The 18,071-nt window shown below is 32.1% G+C and overlaps 1 protein-coding gene across 10 annotated transcripts in view; it reads right to left on the minus strand.

Moving 5' to 3' along the window:
* Window positions 1–18,071, minus strand: part of Ppp1r12a (protein phosphatase 1 regulatory subunit 12A) — a 132,675-nt gene that overhangs the window by 50,108 nt on the left and 64,496 nt on the right. For all 10 annotated transcript variants that reach the window (XM_076854911.1, XM_076854907.1, XM_076854902.1 and 7 more), the window contains exons 4-8: window positions 12,389–12,548; window positions 7,999–8,143; window positions 2,278–2,352; window positions 1,523–1,611; window positions 1,218–1,375 (exon numbers count right to left, since the gene is read on the minus strand). In XM_076854911.1, coding sequence (XP_076711026.1) covers window positions 1,218–1,375; window positions 1,523–1,611; window positions 2,278–2,352; window positions 7,999–8,143; window positions 12,389–12,548 — 627 coding nt within the window. The remainder of the gene's footprint in view (window positions 1–1,217; window positions 1,376–1,522; window positions 1,612–2,277; window positions 2,353–7,998; window positions 8,144–12,388; window positions 12,549–18,071) is intronic.

Below are 18,071 nucleotides of genomic sequence, written 5' to 3' on the forward strand. Positions count from 1 at the left end.
TCACACCATTCAGAAGTTTTGAGCAATTAACTGATGATACAGATTGAGAAAAAAAATGTAAATAAAGGAATCTGGCAAACAAAGCTGTAAAAACAAGTAGGTCAAGGAAAAAGAAACCATATACTTAATAGTAAAAAGGAAAGAAATATAAATTATTCTAGTAGTTTTATAAAACAATTTGGGAGCATCTACGACCAAACAGTTCAATTTCTAAGTCTATTAGAAAATCTTATGCAAATATACATGGGAAGAATGATCACTAAAGCATTAAATAAAGCTGGTGAAAACTATTTTTTAATACCTTTATTTTATTTATTTTTATGTGGTGCTCAGGATCGAACCCAGGGCCTCGCATGTGCTGGGCGAGTGCTCTACCGCTGAGCCACAACCCCAGCCCATATAGCATTATTTGAAACAAAAGACAGAATAAAGTTAACGTTCACCAGAAAGAAAATGAATATATTTCATGGAGTATCATTCAACAGCTAAAGGAATAAATTATATAGATAAAGATTTATGGACACATCTTAACAATTGATGAAAAGAAAATCAAGAGGCATCACAATTCCTACAGTATGAAAACAAGCACAAATAATATTATAGTTCCTATGTATAGTAATTATGAGCATATATATAAGAGCATAAACATGGACTTGAGGATTACAGGAAAAACTCATGGTAATGGATGCCTTTGGGAAGGAAGAAAAGGGAAGCAGACTAAGGTAGGTGGTTAAAAAAGACAACTATAAAGTTTTAATTTTATTAAAAGAAATATAAATATAACTACATGCCTATAGCTATCTTTAAAATTTCTCAAAGCAAATTTTCCCATGTCCTCATGGGAAAGTATCTTAATTCAGTCCCTTTCTACAATAAGAATTTGGGATACTGCTGGGACTAGCTTCCTGGGTTTATAGGTTTCAGAAAGCAGCAGGTACATTCTTGAATTGCTGAGGACCCCTTTGTACTCACTATCTGTGCCATTCTAGGGGAATCTGAGAAGCCTCTGCACTTTCTACAAATCTAAAATACAGGTCAGTAAATTGAAGAGGTGAACAAGAGTCTCCAAATAATTAAGAGAATAAACAATAAACTCACTAGTATACATAATTTTCTAATACTGAAAGATAATTTACTGGCTTGGCGGGGGAAATCCATTGTCTCACTTTATAATGCAACAAAATTTTTAAAAAATTCATTTATCCTTCAAATTTTACCTGTTTCAGCTTCTGATTCTGAGTCATCTTCTTCATCTTCTTCACTGGAACAACTAGATTCATCTTTCTTTCCTTCTTCTTCTTCATCAACCTTTTCCTGTTCCAGAGATTCAATACGTGATGCATTTTTTTCTGGCTCAATAATCAAAGTCTCTTTGCTGTGAAAGGAAAATAGTCCTCAAATTATTATGAACACAAAAGGTTAAAATACTAGTTTTCCTCAGACCCACAATAATCATGTTTGTGGCCATTATGCTAACTCATTCGTAACAATAAAAAAAATATGCTTTTAATAATTTACTTACTTTTTAAAAGTCTTCTGTGACTGATTGTTTTCCATATTTGCTGTTGATTCTATTAGTGGAGATTTCTTATCCCGTTTTTCACTATGGAGCTTTATACAAAATTATTCAAAGGAAAAAACGAATACTATTAAAATCATTTTAATTAGTAAAACACAGATTTTAAAATATTAACATAGCAATTTCAAAAACAGTAAATAAACAAACAAACCCAAACAAGTAAATCAAAAGTTTAAGTGTTACCTACAGTGGAGAGGGCTTGAATAAAGAAAGAATGAAAAAGACTAGAGAATTAAACAGCTCTAAGCAGGATGAAGTTGAAGTTTTTAGATCCCTCCAACTTCAGTTTACTGAAAAAGTCAAGGTCTACTAACCACTTGGGATAGCTAATGGCATTTAACTTAAAAATCTGTTTTCTGATGATGCAACTGGTCTTCTAAGGCCCACTTGAAAACTGAGATTTTACAATCTGAGAAAACTTTCTTATGAAATTACAAAACACATTATTCTTAAGACTATACAGATTATTTAAATATTTGTTTTGTGAAGGGAGGGAAGGAAATAGAAATAATAAATAACACAAAAGGCTAAAATATCATCATTATCCCTTTATTCTTTCACTGTCATTTAGTTTGACTGCTAGGAATAACTTAAAGTCAAAACATAGAAAACACCACAAGAACAATTTTTAACTGAAATTTGAAGCTATTAAGATAACTTATTAACACAGGCAGTTTTTAGGCAGTCATGATACATACCAGATTTTGTTTCTTTTGTAACTCTTCTAAATATCCTAAAATGTCTTCATCTGCTACATCAAAGGCTGTCTGGCCCTAGGCAGAAAATAGGGGAGACGGTTAGTGATGGTTAAAAATCAATAAAATCATATAACATCTTCAAAAATTAATTATAACCATACAGAAAGAAGTTAAGAAACATGTTTCAGTAGTTATAAATGACATGATAAATATAATTCAAAGGAGATATATGAGAAATCCATGTGAGAAGCTATTGACAATACCTTATTCTTTTTTTAATAGCTTTATTGAGATATAACATACATATCACTCATTTAAAGTGTATGATTCAGTGTTGTTTAAGTATATTCACAGAGTCGTATAACCATCACCATAATAAATTTTGGAATATTTTCATGACTCCCCCCTCCCCCGCAAAGAAAATATCCTTTAGTGGTCAGTTCCCTCCCAGCTCAAGACAACCCACTAATCTACTTTGTCTCTATATATTTACTTATGTTGATATTTCATATGAATGGAATCGTCTTTGTAAAAAGCTTCTTCACTTATTCATGTTTTCAAAGTTCATCCATCTTATGGTGTATTATCACTACATCAACTCCTTTTTTAAATTCTATTTTGAGACAGGGTCTTGCTAAATTACCAAGTGAACTTGTGATCCTCCTGCACAGCCTGTTGAGTCACTGGGATTTTAGGTGTATGCCACAACACATAGCTACTTCACTTTTTTTTTTAATGTTTATTTTTTTTGGTTGTAGTTGGACACAATACATTTTTTAAAATTTTTATTATGTGGTGCTGAGTATCAAACCCAAGGCCTCATTTGTGCTAGGCAAGTGCTCTACAGCTGAGCCATAACCCCAGCACCTACTTCACTACTTCTTATTGAAAAATAAAAATTCACTGCATGATGGATACATTTTGCTAATTTAATCATTGGTTAGACATTTGTTTTTGCTTAAAATAAATAATGCTGCTACAAACAGTGATGTACAAGTTTTTATGTGGACATGTTTTCACTTTCTTGGCTGTACTGATAGGAATAGAGTAACGCAACAAATGAGAACTCAGGTTTAACCTTCTGAGACCTTCTTTCTTTTTGATACCTTCCTAAAACTTAAATTTTGGTAGAGAAATAATATATATTTCTAAATTACTTAATGTTTGGCCATCCAGTCATAGATCTTTCTTAGTTTTAAAATCTATTTTTATTCATTGTGGGAAAAATTTTTCAAAGAACTGTTGACTTTCCCTGCTAGAAAGATTCTCCAATAGGAATTTAATAAGAGGCAATCTAACTATCTCTGTCCAGTCCATGAGAAAAAAGCTTTAGCTTTAATAAACTTTCCTCCCATTTCAACTTTCAGTATTAAAAGCCAATAATTAAGTTTCTGAAGAAAAACTGCTATGAAAATAATTGGCTCAATATTATAAGGTGCCCTTTAGACTGGCAATTCATTTTTTTTTTTTTTTGCTACATGATATTCTTTGTATAATGAGTTCTAATATGTTACAAGTGCTATACTTTTAAAGCAAATTGTGTTCAAGGTCATATTGTTATGTGGAAGTAACTCACTGACTTTTAAAGTATTGTTTTAAGCATTTATCAGTTTTCTTGAATGAAATACCTCACCTTGAAAAATACTTTTAAACTTTGTAGCAGTTAATAAGAATAAGAAATCAGGTCACCTTACTAAACCTTTCTTTTCACTTTCTCCCATGATAAATGAGTCTACTATGCAAATAGCAACTAATAAAGAATAAAAACTAGAGTAAAATATCGGCTATAACCAAAATTTTCTTATTTTAAAAAGCATACCCATCAACTTAATTCAAAAACTTAACCATGCTTTTTAAACAATCTATAGATGGTTACAGAGCTAACAAATTATCAACAGTATTTGATTCTTAACTACTAGAAGTCTACCAGGCTTCACTAATGGAGTACAAACACAGTATACAGTTTTATGTAAGGAGAGTCATTCAAAGGTACCAGAAAACAACTGAGGACATGATGCTGAGGTATGAGAAAATAATAAATTAATCATATCAATGAATCTTTAAGGAAAAAAAAAAAAGAAAACAGGCAGCTTAAAAAAATACACTATGGGGCTGGGGATGTGTCTCAAGTGGTAGCGCGCTTGCCTAGCATGCGTGAGGCACTGGGTTCGATTCTCAGTTCCACATAAAAACAAAATAAAGATATTGTGTACACCTAAAACTAAAAAATAAATATTAAAAAAACTATGAATTACTAAAGCCATAGACACACTAGAATCATTAAGTCTAATTTCATAGTCTCTTTTTCTTTATTCATTAATTCTAAATGAGTTGCCTTTGCAGATATGATCTCTTTTTATATTCACAATCACAGGTGAACTAGTTGGGACAAGGATAATTATGATTCTTATTGAGCAGATGAGGAAACTCAACCTCCAAGTGAATATTTGCCAAAGGTTATAAAGGTAATGAAGGGAAAGTGGGAACAGAATCTAGAACTTCAGTGCTCTAGTATGCCATTTTAGCTTTATAGAAAATAAGAAGCTCAATATAATTAGGGTTTTAATTAAAAAAAAGACCTGTGCTCAGTAGCAGAAACAACTCTGTTACTCATTCAAATCTTTACAATTACAGGTATCAAGCTAAAAAACATGCCTGCTAATCATTGTACTAATACATTAGGAGAAATCCTAACTAGCAAAGCATCCTAGTTAATATTTAAGAAGGAACAATATTTAGGTACATTCTAGTAAAACAATCATTTTAAGAAGTGAAAAATGCAAAATGGAAATCTCTTTATATTTAAAATCAGTATCACTGAATTTATAATGAATTAAAATGACAGCAAATGTGTTTCAGTTTGTAAATAAGTAAAATGAGACAAATCTCTAATATTTATTTTTAGAACATTCTCCCTGCTTACATGTAGACTGTCAAGATTTTCTATAGAATTTGTTGCATTTTCTGTATATTATTTCTCCAAATCATGTTTCCCATTACTAATGAATCAATCTAAATTCTGATAGTACCTTAAGTACATTTCTTTGATTGCTTAAGAAACAAAGCAAAAATCTTGAATTTACAAGTACTGATAAAGGTATGAAAAAACAAGATAAATTCATACAGATAGGCTTATACAATTAAGACAATGCAATTAATACAAAGTGATTTGTCTGTGCTTTAAACATAAAGTATGACATATTATTTACAATGAAGACAATGAAAACAGAGGCAAAGTTACATAATTATTAAACAACTAAGAGAAACAAAAAACAAATTGCTACAGAAGTTCTCAGAAAAGAGAAGGAAAAAGATAAAGGGTTTTTTTTGAGCATATTTATGGCACAAAGGCTTTTAGTATGCTATATATATTACTCAGTTCCTCATGGTTAAAATGTCTTTAAAGTCTTAATTTTAAAGAGAAGTTTTTTGATTAAAATTAAAATATATGAGAAAACTAAACTATGGAAACAGCCTAGAGGAACTTAGCAGATTAAAAAAATATGACTATTACTCAATTAGTAGGAATTTAGGAAAATTAGTTTTATTAAAATGATATTCCTGAATCTGCAAAACTCTTTAACAATTTTTTAGGGTTGTTAAAAGGATAACATTAGATAATATATATGAAGAGTTTGAATGTTATAAAATTCTAAGAAAAGTCACGATTATCTCAAGATCATATAAAGATCCACTGAAATGATGAATGAAAAAATAGATTAAATTTAGGGTGACATAAGGAGCTGCTATCATAGTAATATAGAAACAAAAGGATTAAAAAAATTTAAGTGAATTTTTTTTCCTCCCAGTGTATAGTTATGAATTGTACCTAGGAAAGAGACAATTGCAGACTAGATGGAAAAACAATTTTTTCTCATACATACTGTATATTGTGTATGTTTCACTAGAATACTAATTCAGCTAGGAAAAAAAACAGGAAGTAATATAATCTTTTTGGAAAACCACTTCAATTACTATCTATCTCTTTTCTAGTCTTATCTGGAAGCCATAATTATTATTAAATGAAGCAATTCTCAGTATTGCATTAACAAATGGTCACTGAGAGAGAGAAATGAATGCAGACCAGAGTTCAAAGGGTAACAGGTATCCAATAATTTCTTCAGATAAATCTTAACTCTAAGGAAAAGTTCAACGTGGAAAAAGAAGAAACATGAATTATAAAGCTAAAATTGCCATCTTTTTAGTTAACTGTATCAACATTTCTTTGTCTTCTAACACTGATCACAAAACAGAAAACCATTATAACAGAAATGAAAGAAAGCAAATTATTTAAAGTTTTGACTCAAAATTCCAGATCAAATACATTTATATGTAAGTACAAATATATACTTTCAGATGAATCATTCTCAAAAATTTTTACCTTGACTCTCCTGAAGATTTTCACTACTTTCTATGATTTTCTTACCTGCACATTTCTTACATAAAATACGTAGCAAAGTAATTTCAAGGGCTTCTTTATTGGAATCCGCCTTACTAGCTCAATCTCCAATGATTTACCCATGGACAAATCTTAGGCATGTGGTATGTCACATTCTCTTTCTACTGCAGGTTCCCCATTAGAAACTGCAGTTGCCTGAGCAACCAGCACCTGCACCATTATAAACTCATTTTTGTCCCATTATCCCAGATGTGAAACACCTGAAAAACTTATGATTATATAACAAGGTAAAATATAAGTATGTAATCAATATAAAATTAATTGATAATAATAATAATTAATATATATAAGCTCTAGATTCCCAACCTATTTTAATGCATCTGTGGCAATTTCATTCAAATATTCACAGAATTGAAGACTTGGGACCTAATGGATTAATGGACACAACAGAATTAGGTGGCTCTGTTTTGAATAAAGATGAGGACATTTCATGCACCTCTGGTAAGTATTTCACTATATTACCCTATGAAAGGCAATATATAAGAAATATTTTATGAAATTATGGCTATAAGCTCACTACAGGACACATGTTTTGAGCTCTCCTACTGTTGCTAAGTGATAATTATCTACCAACAAGGAGTGAGTGGAGGCTAGCAAGAATACTGGTTACATTGGTAAACTGACTGATAGTATTGAAAGGGGGTAGAGTGTAAAAATCTAATCTAACAAGGAATTTGGTAACGTGAATCTTTTCATGATTTTGTGAAAAATAATTTGTATGATATTTGCTTCCTCCTTTCATCTAATTGTATGATATTAAGTAAATCATTTACCTCACTGAACCATTTTCTCATCTGTAATATTGCATCACAATAATCTTATCTGAAATAAAATTTTATGGTTTTTACTATTCTCACTTCACTATTCATACCATTTAATCACTATAAGCAGGCTATTGAGACTACCAGCTAAAGAGAATTAGAAACATCTTTTATACATGTTCCAACTCAGTGATGGCAGAAAACATTTATAAGGAAATGCAAAATATTTTCTTAATTTATCAATTCTTAATAATTCTTAAAAATTAATGTAAGTACTCCAATGTTCTCTAAATGTATGATAATATGTTTTCCTTCTTTCTTTACAGAACAAGGCCAGAACCACCTCATTTGGGAGACTGAAACCATTAACTAATAAATCTAATGTTGGGCAAAATATTCTGTAATATCGATGATAAAAATATGATTATATACTTTACAGTCTTACAACATTTTGAGAATAAAATTTTATTTCTATAGTTAAAATACATTTAAAAGGCCTACCACTTTGTTGACCATCTCCATATCACACAGATTGTCCACTAAAATTCGACATGCTTCTTCTTTACCCCAGTGAGCTGCAGCATGAAGAGGTGTCCAGCCATCATAATCTTTAATATTAACATCATAGCCTGCCTGTATTAAAAGTCTAAAGAGATTATAGTGAATTAGATAATCATTAAAACCTAGAAATTACAAATATATCAAAGCTTTATACCATGAAATTTAACGAAAAATTTCAATGTGTTTCTTTTCAGAGTTCAAACTTCCTTTGCCCTCAATAAATCGCCTAGGACAAATAAAAAAGTTAATTCTCAGAAACCACTCAGAAAAAGAGGACCTTGTGTTGTTGTCATAATAGTGTGGCTTTTTATTAATTCCTACCAACTCTAAGTCTTATGGTTTAATAAGATTGATTACTTCTTGTTAGTATCACTTGTAAGTGAAAATTTCACAGACAAGTCCATGATTTTTTCAATGGAAGATAAAAAACTAACAGATCAATTTGTATGTAAAACTGATTACTACCGGAATTATCTTCAGGTGTCATATGATGTTTTCTCAGGCTAAATGTGTTTTAAAAATATACTGGAATCAAACAAGCTTATATTATAAATATAATGTTTTGCTGCCTTGTAGTTAAGGAACTGTTTTATGAAAGCTTTTATAAATCTTTATGACCTACCATGAGAAATCGTGAAGAAAAAACGACAATCTCACTCTAAGGAACAAAACAAAATAAAGTACATATTCCAAGGGATTGAGTCTATTGCAGCAGTAGAAAGCAGATATTCCAATCATCAACAAGATTAGAAAACAAATTTTAATACAATATAAAGAGTTACATATATTATGTCAGTATTTCTCTAACTGCACATTGAATTTGACCTTTATTTCATTTAGACCCATTCACAAAGAATGGATCTATAAATTGCACATAGCACAGTCATCCAAACACAGGAGAACATTCAATACTTCATAATTCATGAAATCTAGTGTAGTGTACCCTTGCCTTACTTTCTAAAATACTGAGCGTGAGAAGGGATTCTTTTCATCTAAAAAAGATTGTAGTGACAGTTAATCTAACTAACTCTCCTATAAAATTCTTATATTACTGCCTGACACCTGTCTGAAGACCAACATTTAAAGCCATGCCCATTATTTTTATTAAAGAAATATCTCCACTAATATGTTATCAGAAATTTTATTAGGAGAGGCAGAAATAATACTGGAACATAAGATAGTAAAAAATATCCTTATTAGGAAACACAATTAAATACCTGAATAACATAAAATTGTATATGCTTGGGAATCTGTGTAAAGAGGGAAGTAGATGCACATTTTTTTTTTTTTTCAACAAACATGGATTCTCTGTATATGCCAACTCCCACTAGGACACTTAAAAATAAAACAACAACAATAAACCATCTATATTCAAGGAGCTTCTAATGGAGGACAAAAATAATGAAAAATAATAATCAGCCTTCACAGATTCTGTAATGGAGATGCAATGGGAGTACAGAATTTAAATACTCAAAATCAAATTGAAAGGAGTTGTATGTTTGGGGGAAGAGGCAGGAAGAAAATTACATTTGAAGCAGATTTTTAAATTTTTTGTTGATTTATTTACATATAATTACTTATTCACAAAAATTTAAAAAATAAAGGGAAGTTACTCTCCCACAGCTAAACATTAACCAGTTTCCCCCACCTCCACAACAATATTACAATAATATTATTATTATTATTATTTGATACTGGGGATTGAACCCAAGGGCACTTAACCACTGAGTCATACCCCAAGCCCTTTTTTATATTTAATTAGGAACAGGGTCTCACTGAGTTGCTTAGGGTCTCGCTAAGTTGCCGAGACTGGCTTTGAACTTGCAATCCGCCTGCCTCAGCCTCTGGAGCTATTGGGATTACAAGCATGCACCAGTGTGCCAGGTTAACAATATTAATTTTGACTATACCCTTACTGAAAGATTTCATACACAAATATAATTTTAAAAAATAAACAAATGATATGTGCTTTTATCCTTGAATTTGACATTTCATAATACTCCCTAGTGTTCTTACTATAACAACATATTAGGAGATTTCTCATTCATGTTTTAATTACTGGAGAATATTCTAGGGAAAGGATGTACCATAATTTATAAAACTATTCTCCTGTAGCTAATAGTAATAATGCTACTAGCACATACATTTCTTCCTACTTGGGTATCTGTAAAAAATATTCTATCAAGAGGTAAAACTGCTAAACAAAAGAACAACTTTTAGTTGAAAGAATCTGCTCCATTGTCACTTATGCTTCCACCAGTACCCTCTCCTCTCACCTTGCTAACATAGTATACCAAATGTTTCAATCTCTGCAATATTATAAACATGGCAACTTATTGTAGCTGTGTTGCACGTATATTATGAATTAAGTGTTCAGTGTTTTGTTTTTTCGCTTAATAGCCTGGAACTTAATGACCTTTCACTAAGGTCATTTTCAAATGGAAATTGGAAAAAAAAAAAAAAAAGGAATTTGCCTCCAAGCTGAAGAGATGGCGAAAAATCAATGTAGACAGAAACAGCAGTAGGCATTAAGATATCATAGCAGAACTTTAAGTAGATATACGTGGCTGGCAAAATGCTTGCAATGGTGATGGTTTATTTTAGAGCAGAATAGTGGCCAGATGTTGAAAGTCTTATGTACTGAGTAGTTTAATATTTACCCTGATGCACAATGAGAACCTTAACAAAGGACTTTAAGATAACTAATTAGAGCAGTCTACGAACCCATTCAAGTCAGTACTCTCATATATGTTTACAGAGACAAGAGTTTAAGAAATAATTTTTAGTAAAGATATGCAATATTCTTAATACTTTTTATTTATTTATTAAATGCTGCCAGTAACTCACTATGTTCATTTCATGACTTGCTAATGGGGTTAAAAGTTCTGAAAAGTTTTATATTAGAAAGAAACAGGAGACAAGAAAATCAAACAAAAGATAACATTGCTATTCTAGGAGAAAGACTACATTACAGAAGTTGAATAGAGATTGAAAAGGAGGAAACTTGGGAATTGGTGACCCACTTCCATAGTTTTACTGATGAGAAGTAAAGAAGATATTGATTAACAGAAGCTCAAATGGATTAGAAGCAATACAAAGGGTAAAATAGATCCGAGGGATGGTCTTATTAGTTCTCTCACATACACATAACAAAAGACACACACAGGGTAATTTTTTTATATGGTTGGAGCATAAGTAAAAAATATATACACACAGAGCTGGGCACACTGGCACACACCTGTAATCCCAGTAACTCAGGAGGCTAAGCAGGAGGATTGCAAGTTCAAGGCCAGCCTTAGCAACTTAGTGAGACTCTGTCTCAAAATGAAAAATAAAAAGCACTAGGGGATGTGGCTCAGTAGTAAAGTATCCCTGGGTTAAATCTCCAAAACCAAATAAAATAAAATAAATACATACACACACACACACTCGTACACACAAAAGGGAATGGGGGAAGACAGGGAGGGAGGAAGGGAAGGGGGGGGAGACAGGGAGGGCAGCGGTGGGGGGAGAGATGGGGAGGGCAGGAGAGGGGAAGAGACGGTGGGGGGAAGAGACGGATGGGGGTGGAGAGGGAGAGATGGGATGGGGGTAGAGGGGGAGAGACTAGAGGAGGGTGGGATGGGGGAGAGATAGGGGGAACAGGGAGGGCAGGGGGGAGAGCCGGTGGAGACAGGGAGGGCAGTGGGGGAGGGAGACAGGGAGGGCAGGAAGGAGAGACAGGGAGGGCAGGGGGAAGGGGGGGAGGACAGGGGAGATGGGTGGAGGAGAGACAGGGATTGGGGTGGAGAGATAGAGATATAAAGGAACTTTGTTACAAGGAAATTGGCCAATCAATACATAGCCCTAAGGTAGTCAAAGTTGCCCATGGCTTGATATTTAGTATTATACTATTAACATTCTGAGTCTAGTGAACCTATAGTAAAAACTTTATGTTAGATAAACTATATGTAAATAAATACTCAGCAGAAACCAAGCTCTCAATGTGATGATACATGCATAGAGCATTGTTCTTAGTCTCAGGAATTAGTCAGTTCTACACATTAGAACCTCAAAATGTGTAATAATTTATTGGCCCAGAAGGTAACACATAATGGTTGTTTGAAATGTAAATTCATTTTATGGGAAAAATGAAACTGAAAAAACAAACAAACAAACAAAAAAAGCAATCACATTCAAGGTAATTTTCTCTTTCTAACTGAAGAAAGACATTTACTTCTTTATAAGCTGCCCCAAGATAATGTTTGCTGACATTTAAAGAAAAGCAATAATGAAATAAAGAAAACAAACCAAAGCAAAACAATAAATTCTGTAAAAAACCAATACTTACTTTAATACTTCTGTATAGCCCTTAGCGGCTGCAACATGAAGCGCTGTACCTCCAGATTTTGCATGCCGTACATCATTTATATGACCACTATTTAACCACTGCCTTGCATCTCTAAGCATTATTCGTTCTTCTTCCTTTCGAGCTGCCTCTATATCAACCCCTGATAAAATAAAAACAATTATTTTCTTATTAAAAACATGGTGTTTCTATGCTAACAAAGCTAACCCAAAATATTTAAAGTTCAAAGGAAAACTAAAAATGAAAGCATATTTTTGAAAAATGGACTGCTTAAAATATGTTAAATAAAGGAATACGGAACACTGTAGATAACTTACTAGCCTTCTCTACTGGTTAGTGCTTGCCCCACAATATTATTTTGGTTTTCATTTTGCTTTTTCTGATACTCCTTTAGGTTTTAAAAGCTTAAACATTTCCTAAGATAATCTTTGGGTTTAAAAAAAAGACAAAGTTTTTTTTTTTTTTTAATTCTCAAATTTATTTATTTATTTATTTTTGAATTATTTACTTTTTTGTGGTGCTGAGAAATGAACCCAGTGCCTCACACTTGCCAGGCAAGTGCGTTACCACTGAGCCCCAGCCCCAAATTCTCAAATTTATATTTCCTGTTTTGAACAGTTTTCTAAACCCTAGCCTAGTAGGAATGAATGTTTACTGAACACTGTAACTTGGCTTTAATTTGGAGTTCTTGTCTTCATCTAAAAATATATAAGACCTTAAACTTATTTTCTTTAACATAGTACATTATTCATACCATTAGGATTATTTTTATAATTTTATTAAGTTATTTATATGTTCATTCACTTAAAAGCATATATAAGCACTGTGATAAAAGTGAGAAGAATACAAAACTGGACAGGACACACTAGCTCCTATCTCAAAAACTTTCACTTCTTGGGGAAAAAAAATTAATTAGAAAAGGTAACTCTGAAATTCCTAAGTGATATGCTTTTGTTGATCTCATGTTGTTTTATGGTTTCAACTGCTGGATATCTAATAAATAACACACCACAATGTATTTACAATCTGTCTTATAAAACTATGAGCTTACAAAAGTATGGATACTATCTTTATATCCTGTAAATCCACTATTTGGGCAGAAGAACTGAAACAAAGTAAAGCGTCAGTAAATGTTAATTTAGTGAACAATGAATAAAAAATAAGTAACACAAATACTTTTTAATCTTCACAGCTAATCTCTCTCCCATAATCCATATCCATATATCCAACTATCTGGTAAGGATTTTTTCCATCCATCTATCCATTTCTCTAATACATACTGAGTATCTACTACATGGCAAATACTTTATTAGGTATTTGACCATAGAAGTGTACTTGTTATATGGCAAGATATGCCTATGAATGAAAATAAGGGTTAAAAAGAGTAATTAGAAGGGGCTATTATTTTATATAAACTGAATGGTGTCTTTGATCAGATGATATTAAAATAAGAGAGAGGTGGGTGTCAACCACTCTATTATTTGGAAGAACATTTTAGGCAGAGGCAAGAAAGTGCCAGTAGCCTCTGAGGTGGGAGCCTGCTTAGAATGTTCCTCGTATACAGAAGGTGGCCAGGGTATCTACGGAATAGTGAGGACATGAACAAAGTGATACAATCTGAGTTAATTTAGGATGATCACTTATGCTGGATAGTTAAGATATAAAACTGAGATATCAATTTGGAGGCCACTGAAACAATCTAAGCAAATGAGGAAGGTAACTTGAACTGCAGTGAAGTAGTGAAGACAAGTGAATTGGTTAGATTCTGAATTCTTCAAGGCATAACAAAATAATTTGTTGTTGGATATAGATATTAATTTGTATATAGGAGAAAGAGAGAAGTAGAGGATCAATCAGGTATTTGGCCCACGCAACTGGAAAAACTAAAATTTCAAATTTCATAAATGTGAAGGTTGAGATGTCTAACTGAAATCTAGTCAGAGAAATTAAGTAGTCAGTTAGATATCTGAGCCTGGAGAACAGAACAAGATACTAAAAGAATAATATATTAAGATAATATACTATGAGCTTAAATGCTAAGCTAAAATCTTAATTTGATTTTCCTAACTACTCTGCTTACTGCTTATATTTCTTATACTAGATACCACCATTTACCCAGCAACCTGAGGGTCGTTTGAATGCCTCCCTTTATCTTATTCCCAATCTCCATTTAGTTACAAGATTTTGAGTTGTCATCTTTTAGACTATGTTCTAGATGGCTCCTGTCACTATATCTCTGTTCACATCTCACACCTCACACCTTAATCTCACAAACCTTTACTCAGCTTCAGTGGTTCCCAATTCATTCCTCTCAGTGCTGCCAGGTGGAAAAAACCAAAATACTTCTCTACATAAAGTTTCACAATGGCTGCTTACCACTTATGAGACATAGCTCAAATGTAGCAGAAAAACTTGGTCTTAATGATGTGATCTTAATGCATTTTTAACTTCATTTCTAGTCGTCGTCGTCTTACACCACTCCATTTTCTAACAATCCAGATCTCCACACAGATTAGTAAGCACAATCTCTGTGCGACTGGGTAAGCTATTATCCTTTACCTGACTCATAGCCTTACTTTTGCTTGCTTAGCACATTACCAAGTTTTTTCAAGACAACTAAACTTGTTCAATACTTAATTGAAGCTCAACTTTTAAAAAGTATACAACAATTAAAAATATTTTTGAATTGTTGTATACTTTTTATACAATTATGGGAAAAGCCTCTTCTAGAGACTTTTATACAATTATGGGAAAAGCCTCTTCTAGAGACTGAATTTCTCACTACCACATCTGAAAGAAACTTACAATAAGACTTTCCAGTCGTCTTTACAATAGACTTACAAACAGTCAACTATATAAACTATCCATAAATAATGACCACAACCTATTTTAACTTTTGTAAAAAAGTTACCACTATTATAATAGTTATTTTACCTATCAAAAATTTCTTATCAGAAGATAATCAGTATACTTAAGATGTTGTCTAATGTTAACCATACTGTAAAGCTATAATTACAATACACTAATAACAATACTTTTAGCAAATGATTTCTTAGATTCTTACTCTTTATTCTTTTGCTGTCTTTTAAAACATTACCTCTTTATTATTTTATCTCTATTATCTTCACAATCTTAAACACTGTGACTTACATTTGCTATTTTACGTTTTCTCTACTTGAAATTAAAAAATACCTACTTCTATATTCATCTAACTTTATGCTATCTTTATCTAATTACAAAGAAATCACTTCTTTTGGCCACAAATCATGAGACAGACAGACAGACACTATGTATATATGTGTATCTCTGTGTAATCATAAAAGTATATATATATAAAACAACTCAAGTTTAAAGCTAAATTATATATAAAGGGATATTCTACATGTTGAAGAAAATTAGAAAAGTCCTTCACTTTGTTCTTCCAAAAAATGTTTTAAAAACACAATTCCGTGTGATGGCACATTCTTGTAATTTGAAGCTCAGGAGGCTGGGGCAGGAGGATCACAAGTTCAAAGCCAGCCTCAGAACTTTGTGAACTTAGTGAGACTCTATCTCAAAATTTAAAAAAAAAAAAAAAAAAAAAAAAAAGAGGTTTAGGGATGTGGCTCAGGAGTTAAGTGTCCCTGGGTTCAATTCCTGGTACCATAAAACATTAAAAACAACAAACAACAAAAACAAAACAAACAACAAAAAAGAAAAGAAAAAGATGATTGAAAAACAGACCTGCTCATTTCATCAAAAACTTAAAACCATTACTTCTTTGGATATTGGTATGATGTGCTTGAATCTCTTGACAAGCTGTATTATCTTGAACAAGACACAATCTGTGCTATGCTTTGGTTTCTTCACTTGTAAGATGGGGGTAATATCTGTACCTACCCTATTAAGTTGTTCTAAAAAATTAACCTATGTAAAGTGTTTAGATTAGGAGTAAACACTAATATGTTGATTATTTTTTAAAATAACTTTATTTTATTTAGTTAGTTTTATGTGGTGCTGAGGATTGAACCCAGTGCCTCACAGTGCTAGGTAAGCACTCTACCACTGAGCTATAACCCCAGCACAGGTGTGATTATTATTACTAGTTTTAAAATTCTATGATTCTTCTCTTGTCTTGCTTTATGGTTTAATAGAGAAAACATTTATACATTTAACTGGTCCTTGATTCACCAACTATAACTGCAGCAAGGATTTAAAAAACAAAAATAATGAAGGGAAACTATAATAAAGTGGTTAGACTAACAACTGTCAGTATTAGTTAAAAGCACTGAGTATTACACTGAAATGTAGCCAAATCTCTTAGATAATAGAAATAAAATTAAACTGGAATTTGTTCAGTTAAGAATCAAAAATGGATTTTGACCCTAGCTAAATAAAGAAAATCATATTAAAATATAAATCAAAAATCTTTTGGCTTCTATTCAGTCTTTACTAGTTTCAAAGGCAATATTCTTAATCATAACTAGTTACTGATCATACATACTATAATACAGTCAAAAGAATGATTAAAGAACTTAAAAATATAAATCTGATATTATATATCTATTAGCAAGGTAATCTGAAGAGGTATTTACTATGCTTTTTATAATTATTAAAATCTACTAGAGATTCCCTTATATTTTTTTATAACTATTATACTATATAAATTCATGCATTCTCATTATGTATAAAGTGAACATCATGAAGTGTTTTCTAGGAGACATTCTTAATAAAATGCAGTGTTTTAAAGTGGGGCAGAGTGTGGGCTCAATATATCTGTTACACTGGGACAGAACTATATAACTCTCGCTTTCTAACTAACCTGTGTGACCTCAGGCAAATTACTAGGTCTCAAATTTCTCACCTATAAAATGGAGGTAATAGTATAAATCTAATAGAATTGTTGTGAAGATAACATTTGACAATGCATGAAAAGCCTTTTTGATCAATGCCTGCACATAAGAAGGATTTACTCTGGCTTTTCATTCGTAGCATTACCTCACCTACTAGTTCTCAAAATTTCCCTTCATCTACTGTTCTAGATTTACATTTCTCATCTTGATATCTTCTATGTTCCAATAATGCACCAAAAGCTGTCATCCCGATGTCCTTTAGCTATTGAAAAGGAAATATGTCTATGTCTTCAAACTCATATTCCCTAGTTCTGTTTCTGCCTTATTCCATTCTCCCACATTAACTCATCTAATCATTATTTCTTTGACTGCAAACATCAGTGAGATGGTCTTAATTCCTCCTTCAACTTTACATTCATTTCTTCTACACACTGTTCTAATTTTCCACAGTTCCTAAAGACAGTCCTACTCTTTTCCATCTCAAATGTATTAGGTTTTGGCTCTTATCTTTCACTGATAAATTGAAGAGCTTTCTTCAAGGAATATGCACCACCATGTATCTCACATTCTATTGCATCCTTCAAATTGCCATCTGCTTTTATTTTGAAAACTAAATCCAATCAGATTAATTTCCTCATGAAAGATCTTTGCTTCACCTATCCCAACGTCTACAAATGTCCTTCACCATCTGGTTCCAGCCTATCTTTTTAGGCCTCACCTTCTATTAATCCCATCCCAACTTTCTGTCTCTATTCCAATTATAATGAATTCTTTACATATGCTATATATCCAATGTGCCTGACATACCTTTTCTGTCCAACAGCTTTCTTCTT

The sequence above is a fragment of the Callospermophilus lateralis genome, chromosome 4 (assembly GCF_048772815.1).
Source record: "Callospermophilus lateralis isolate mCalLat2 chromosome 4, mCalLat2.hap1, whole genome shotgun sequence".
Classification (NCBI taxonomy): Eukaryota; Metazoa; Chordata; class Mammalia; order Rodentia; family Sciuridae; genus Callospermophilus; species Callospermophilus lateralis.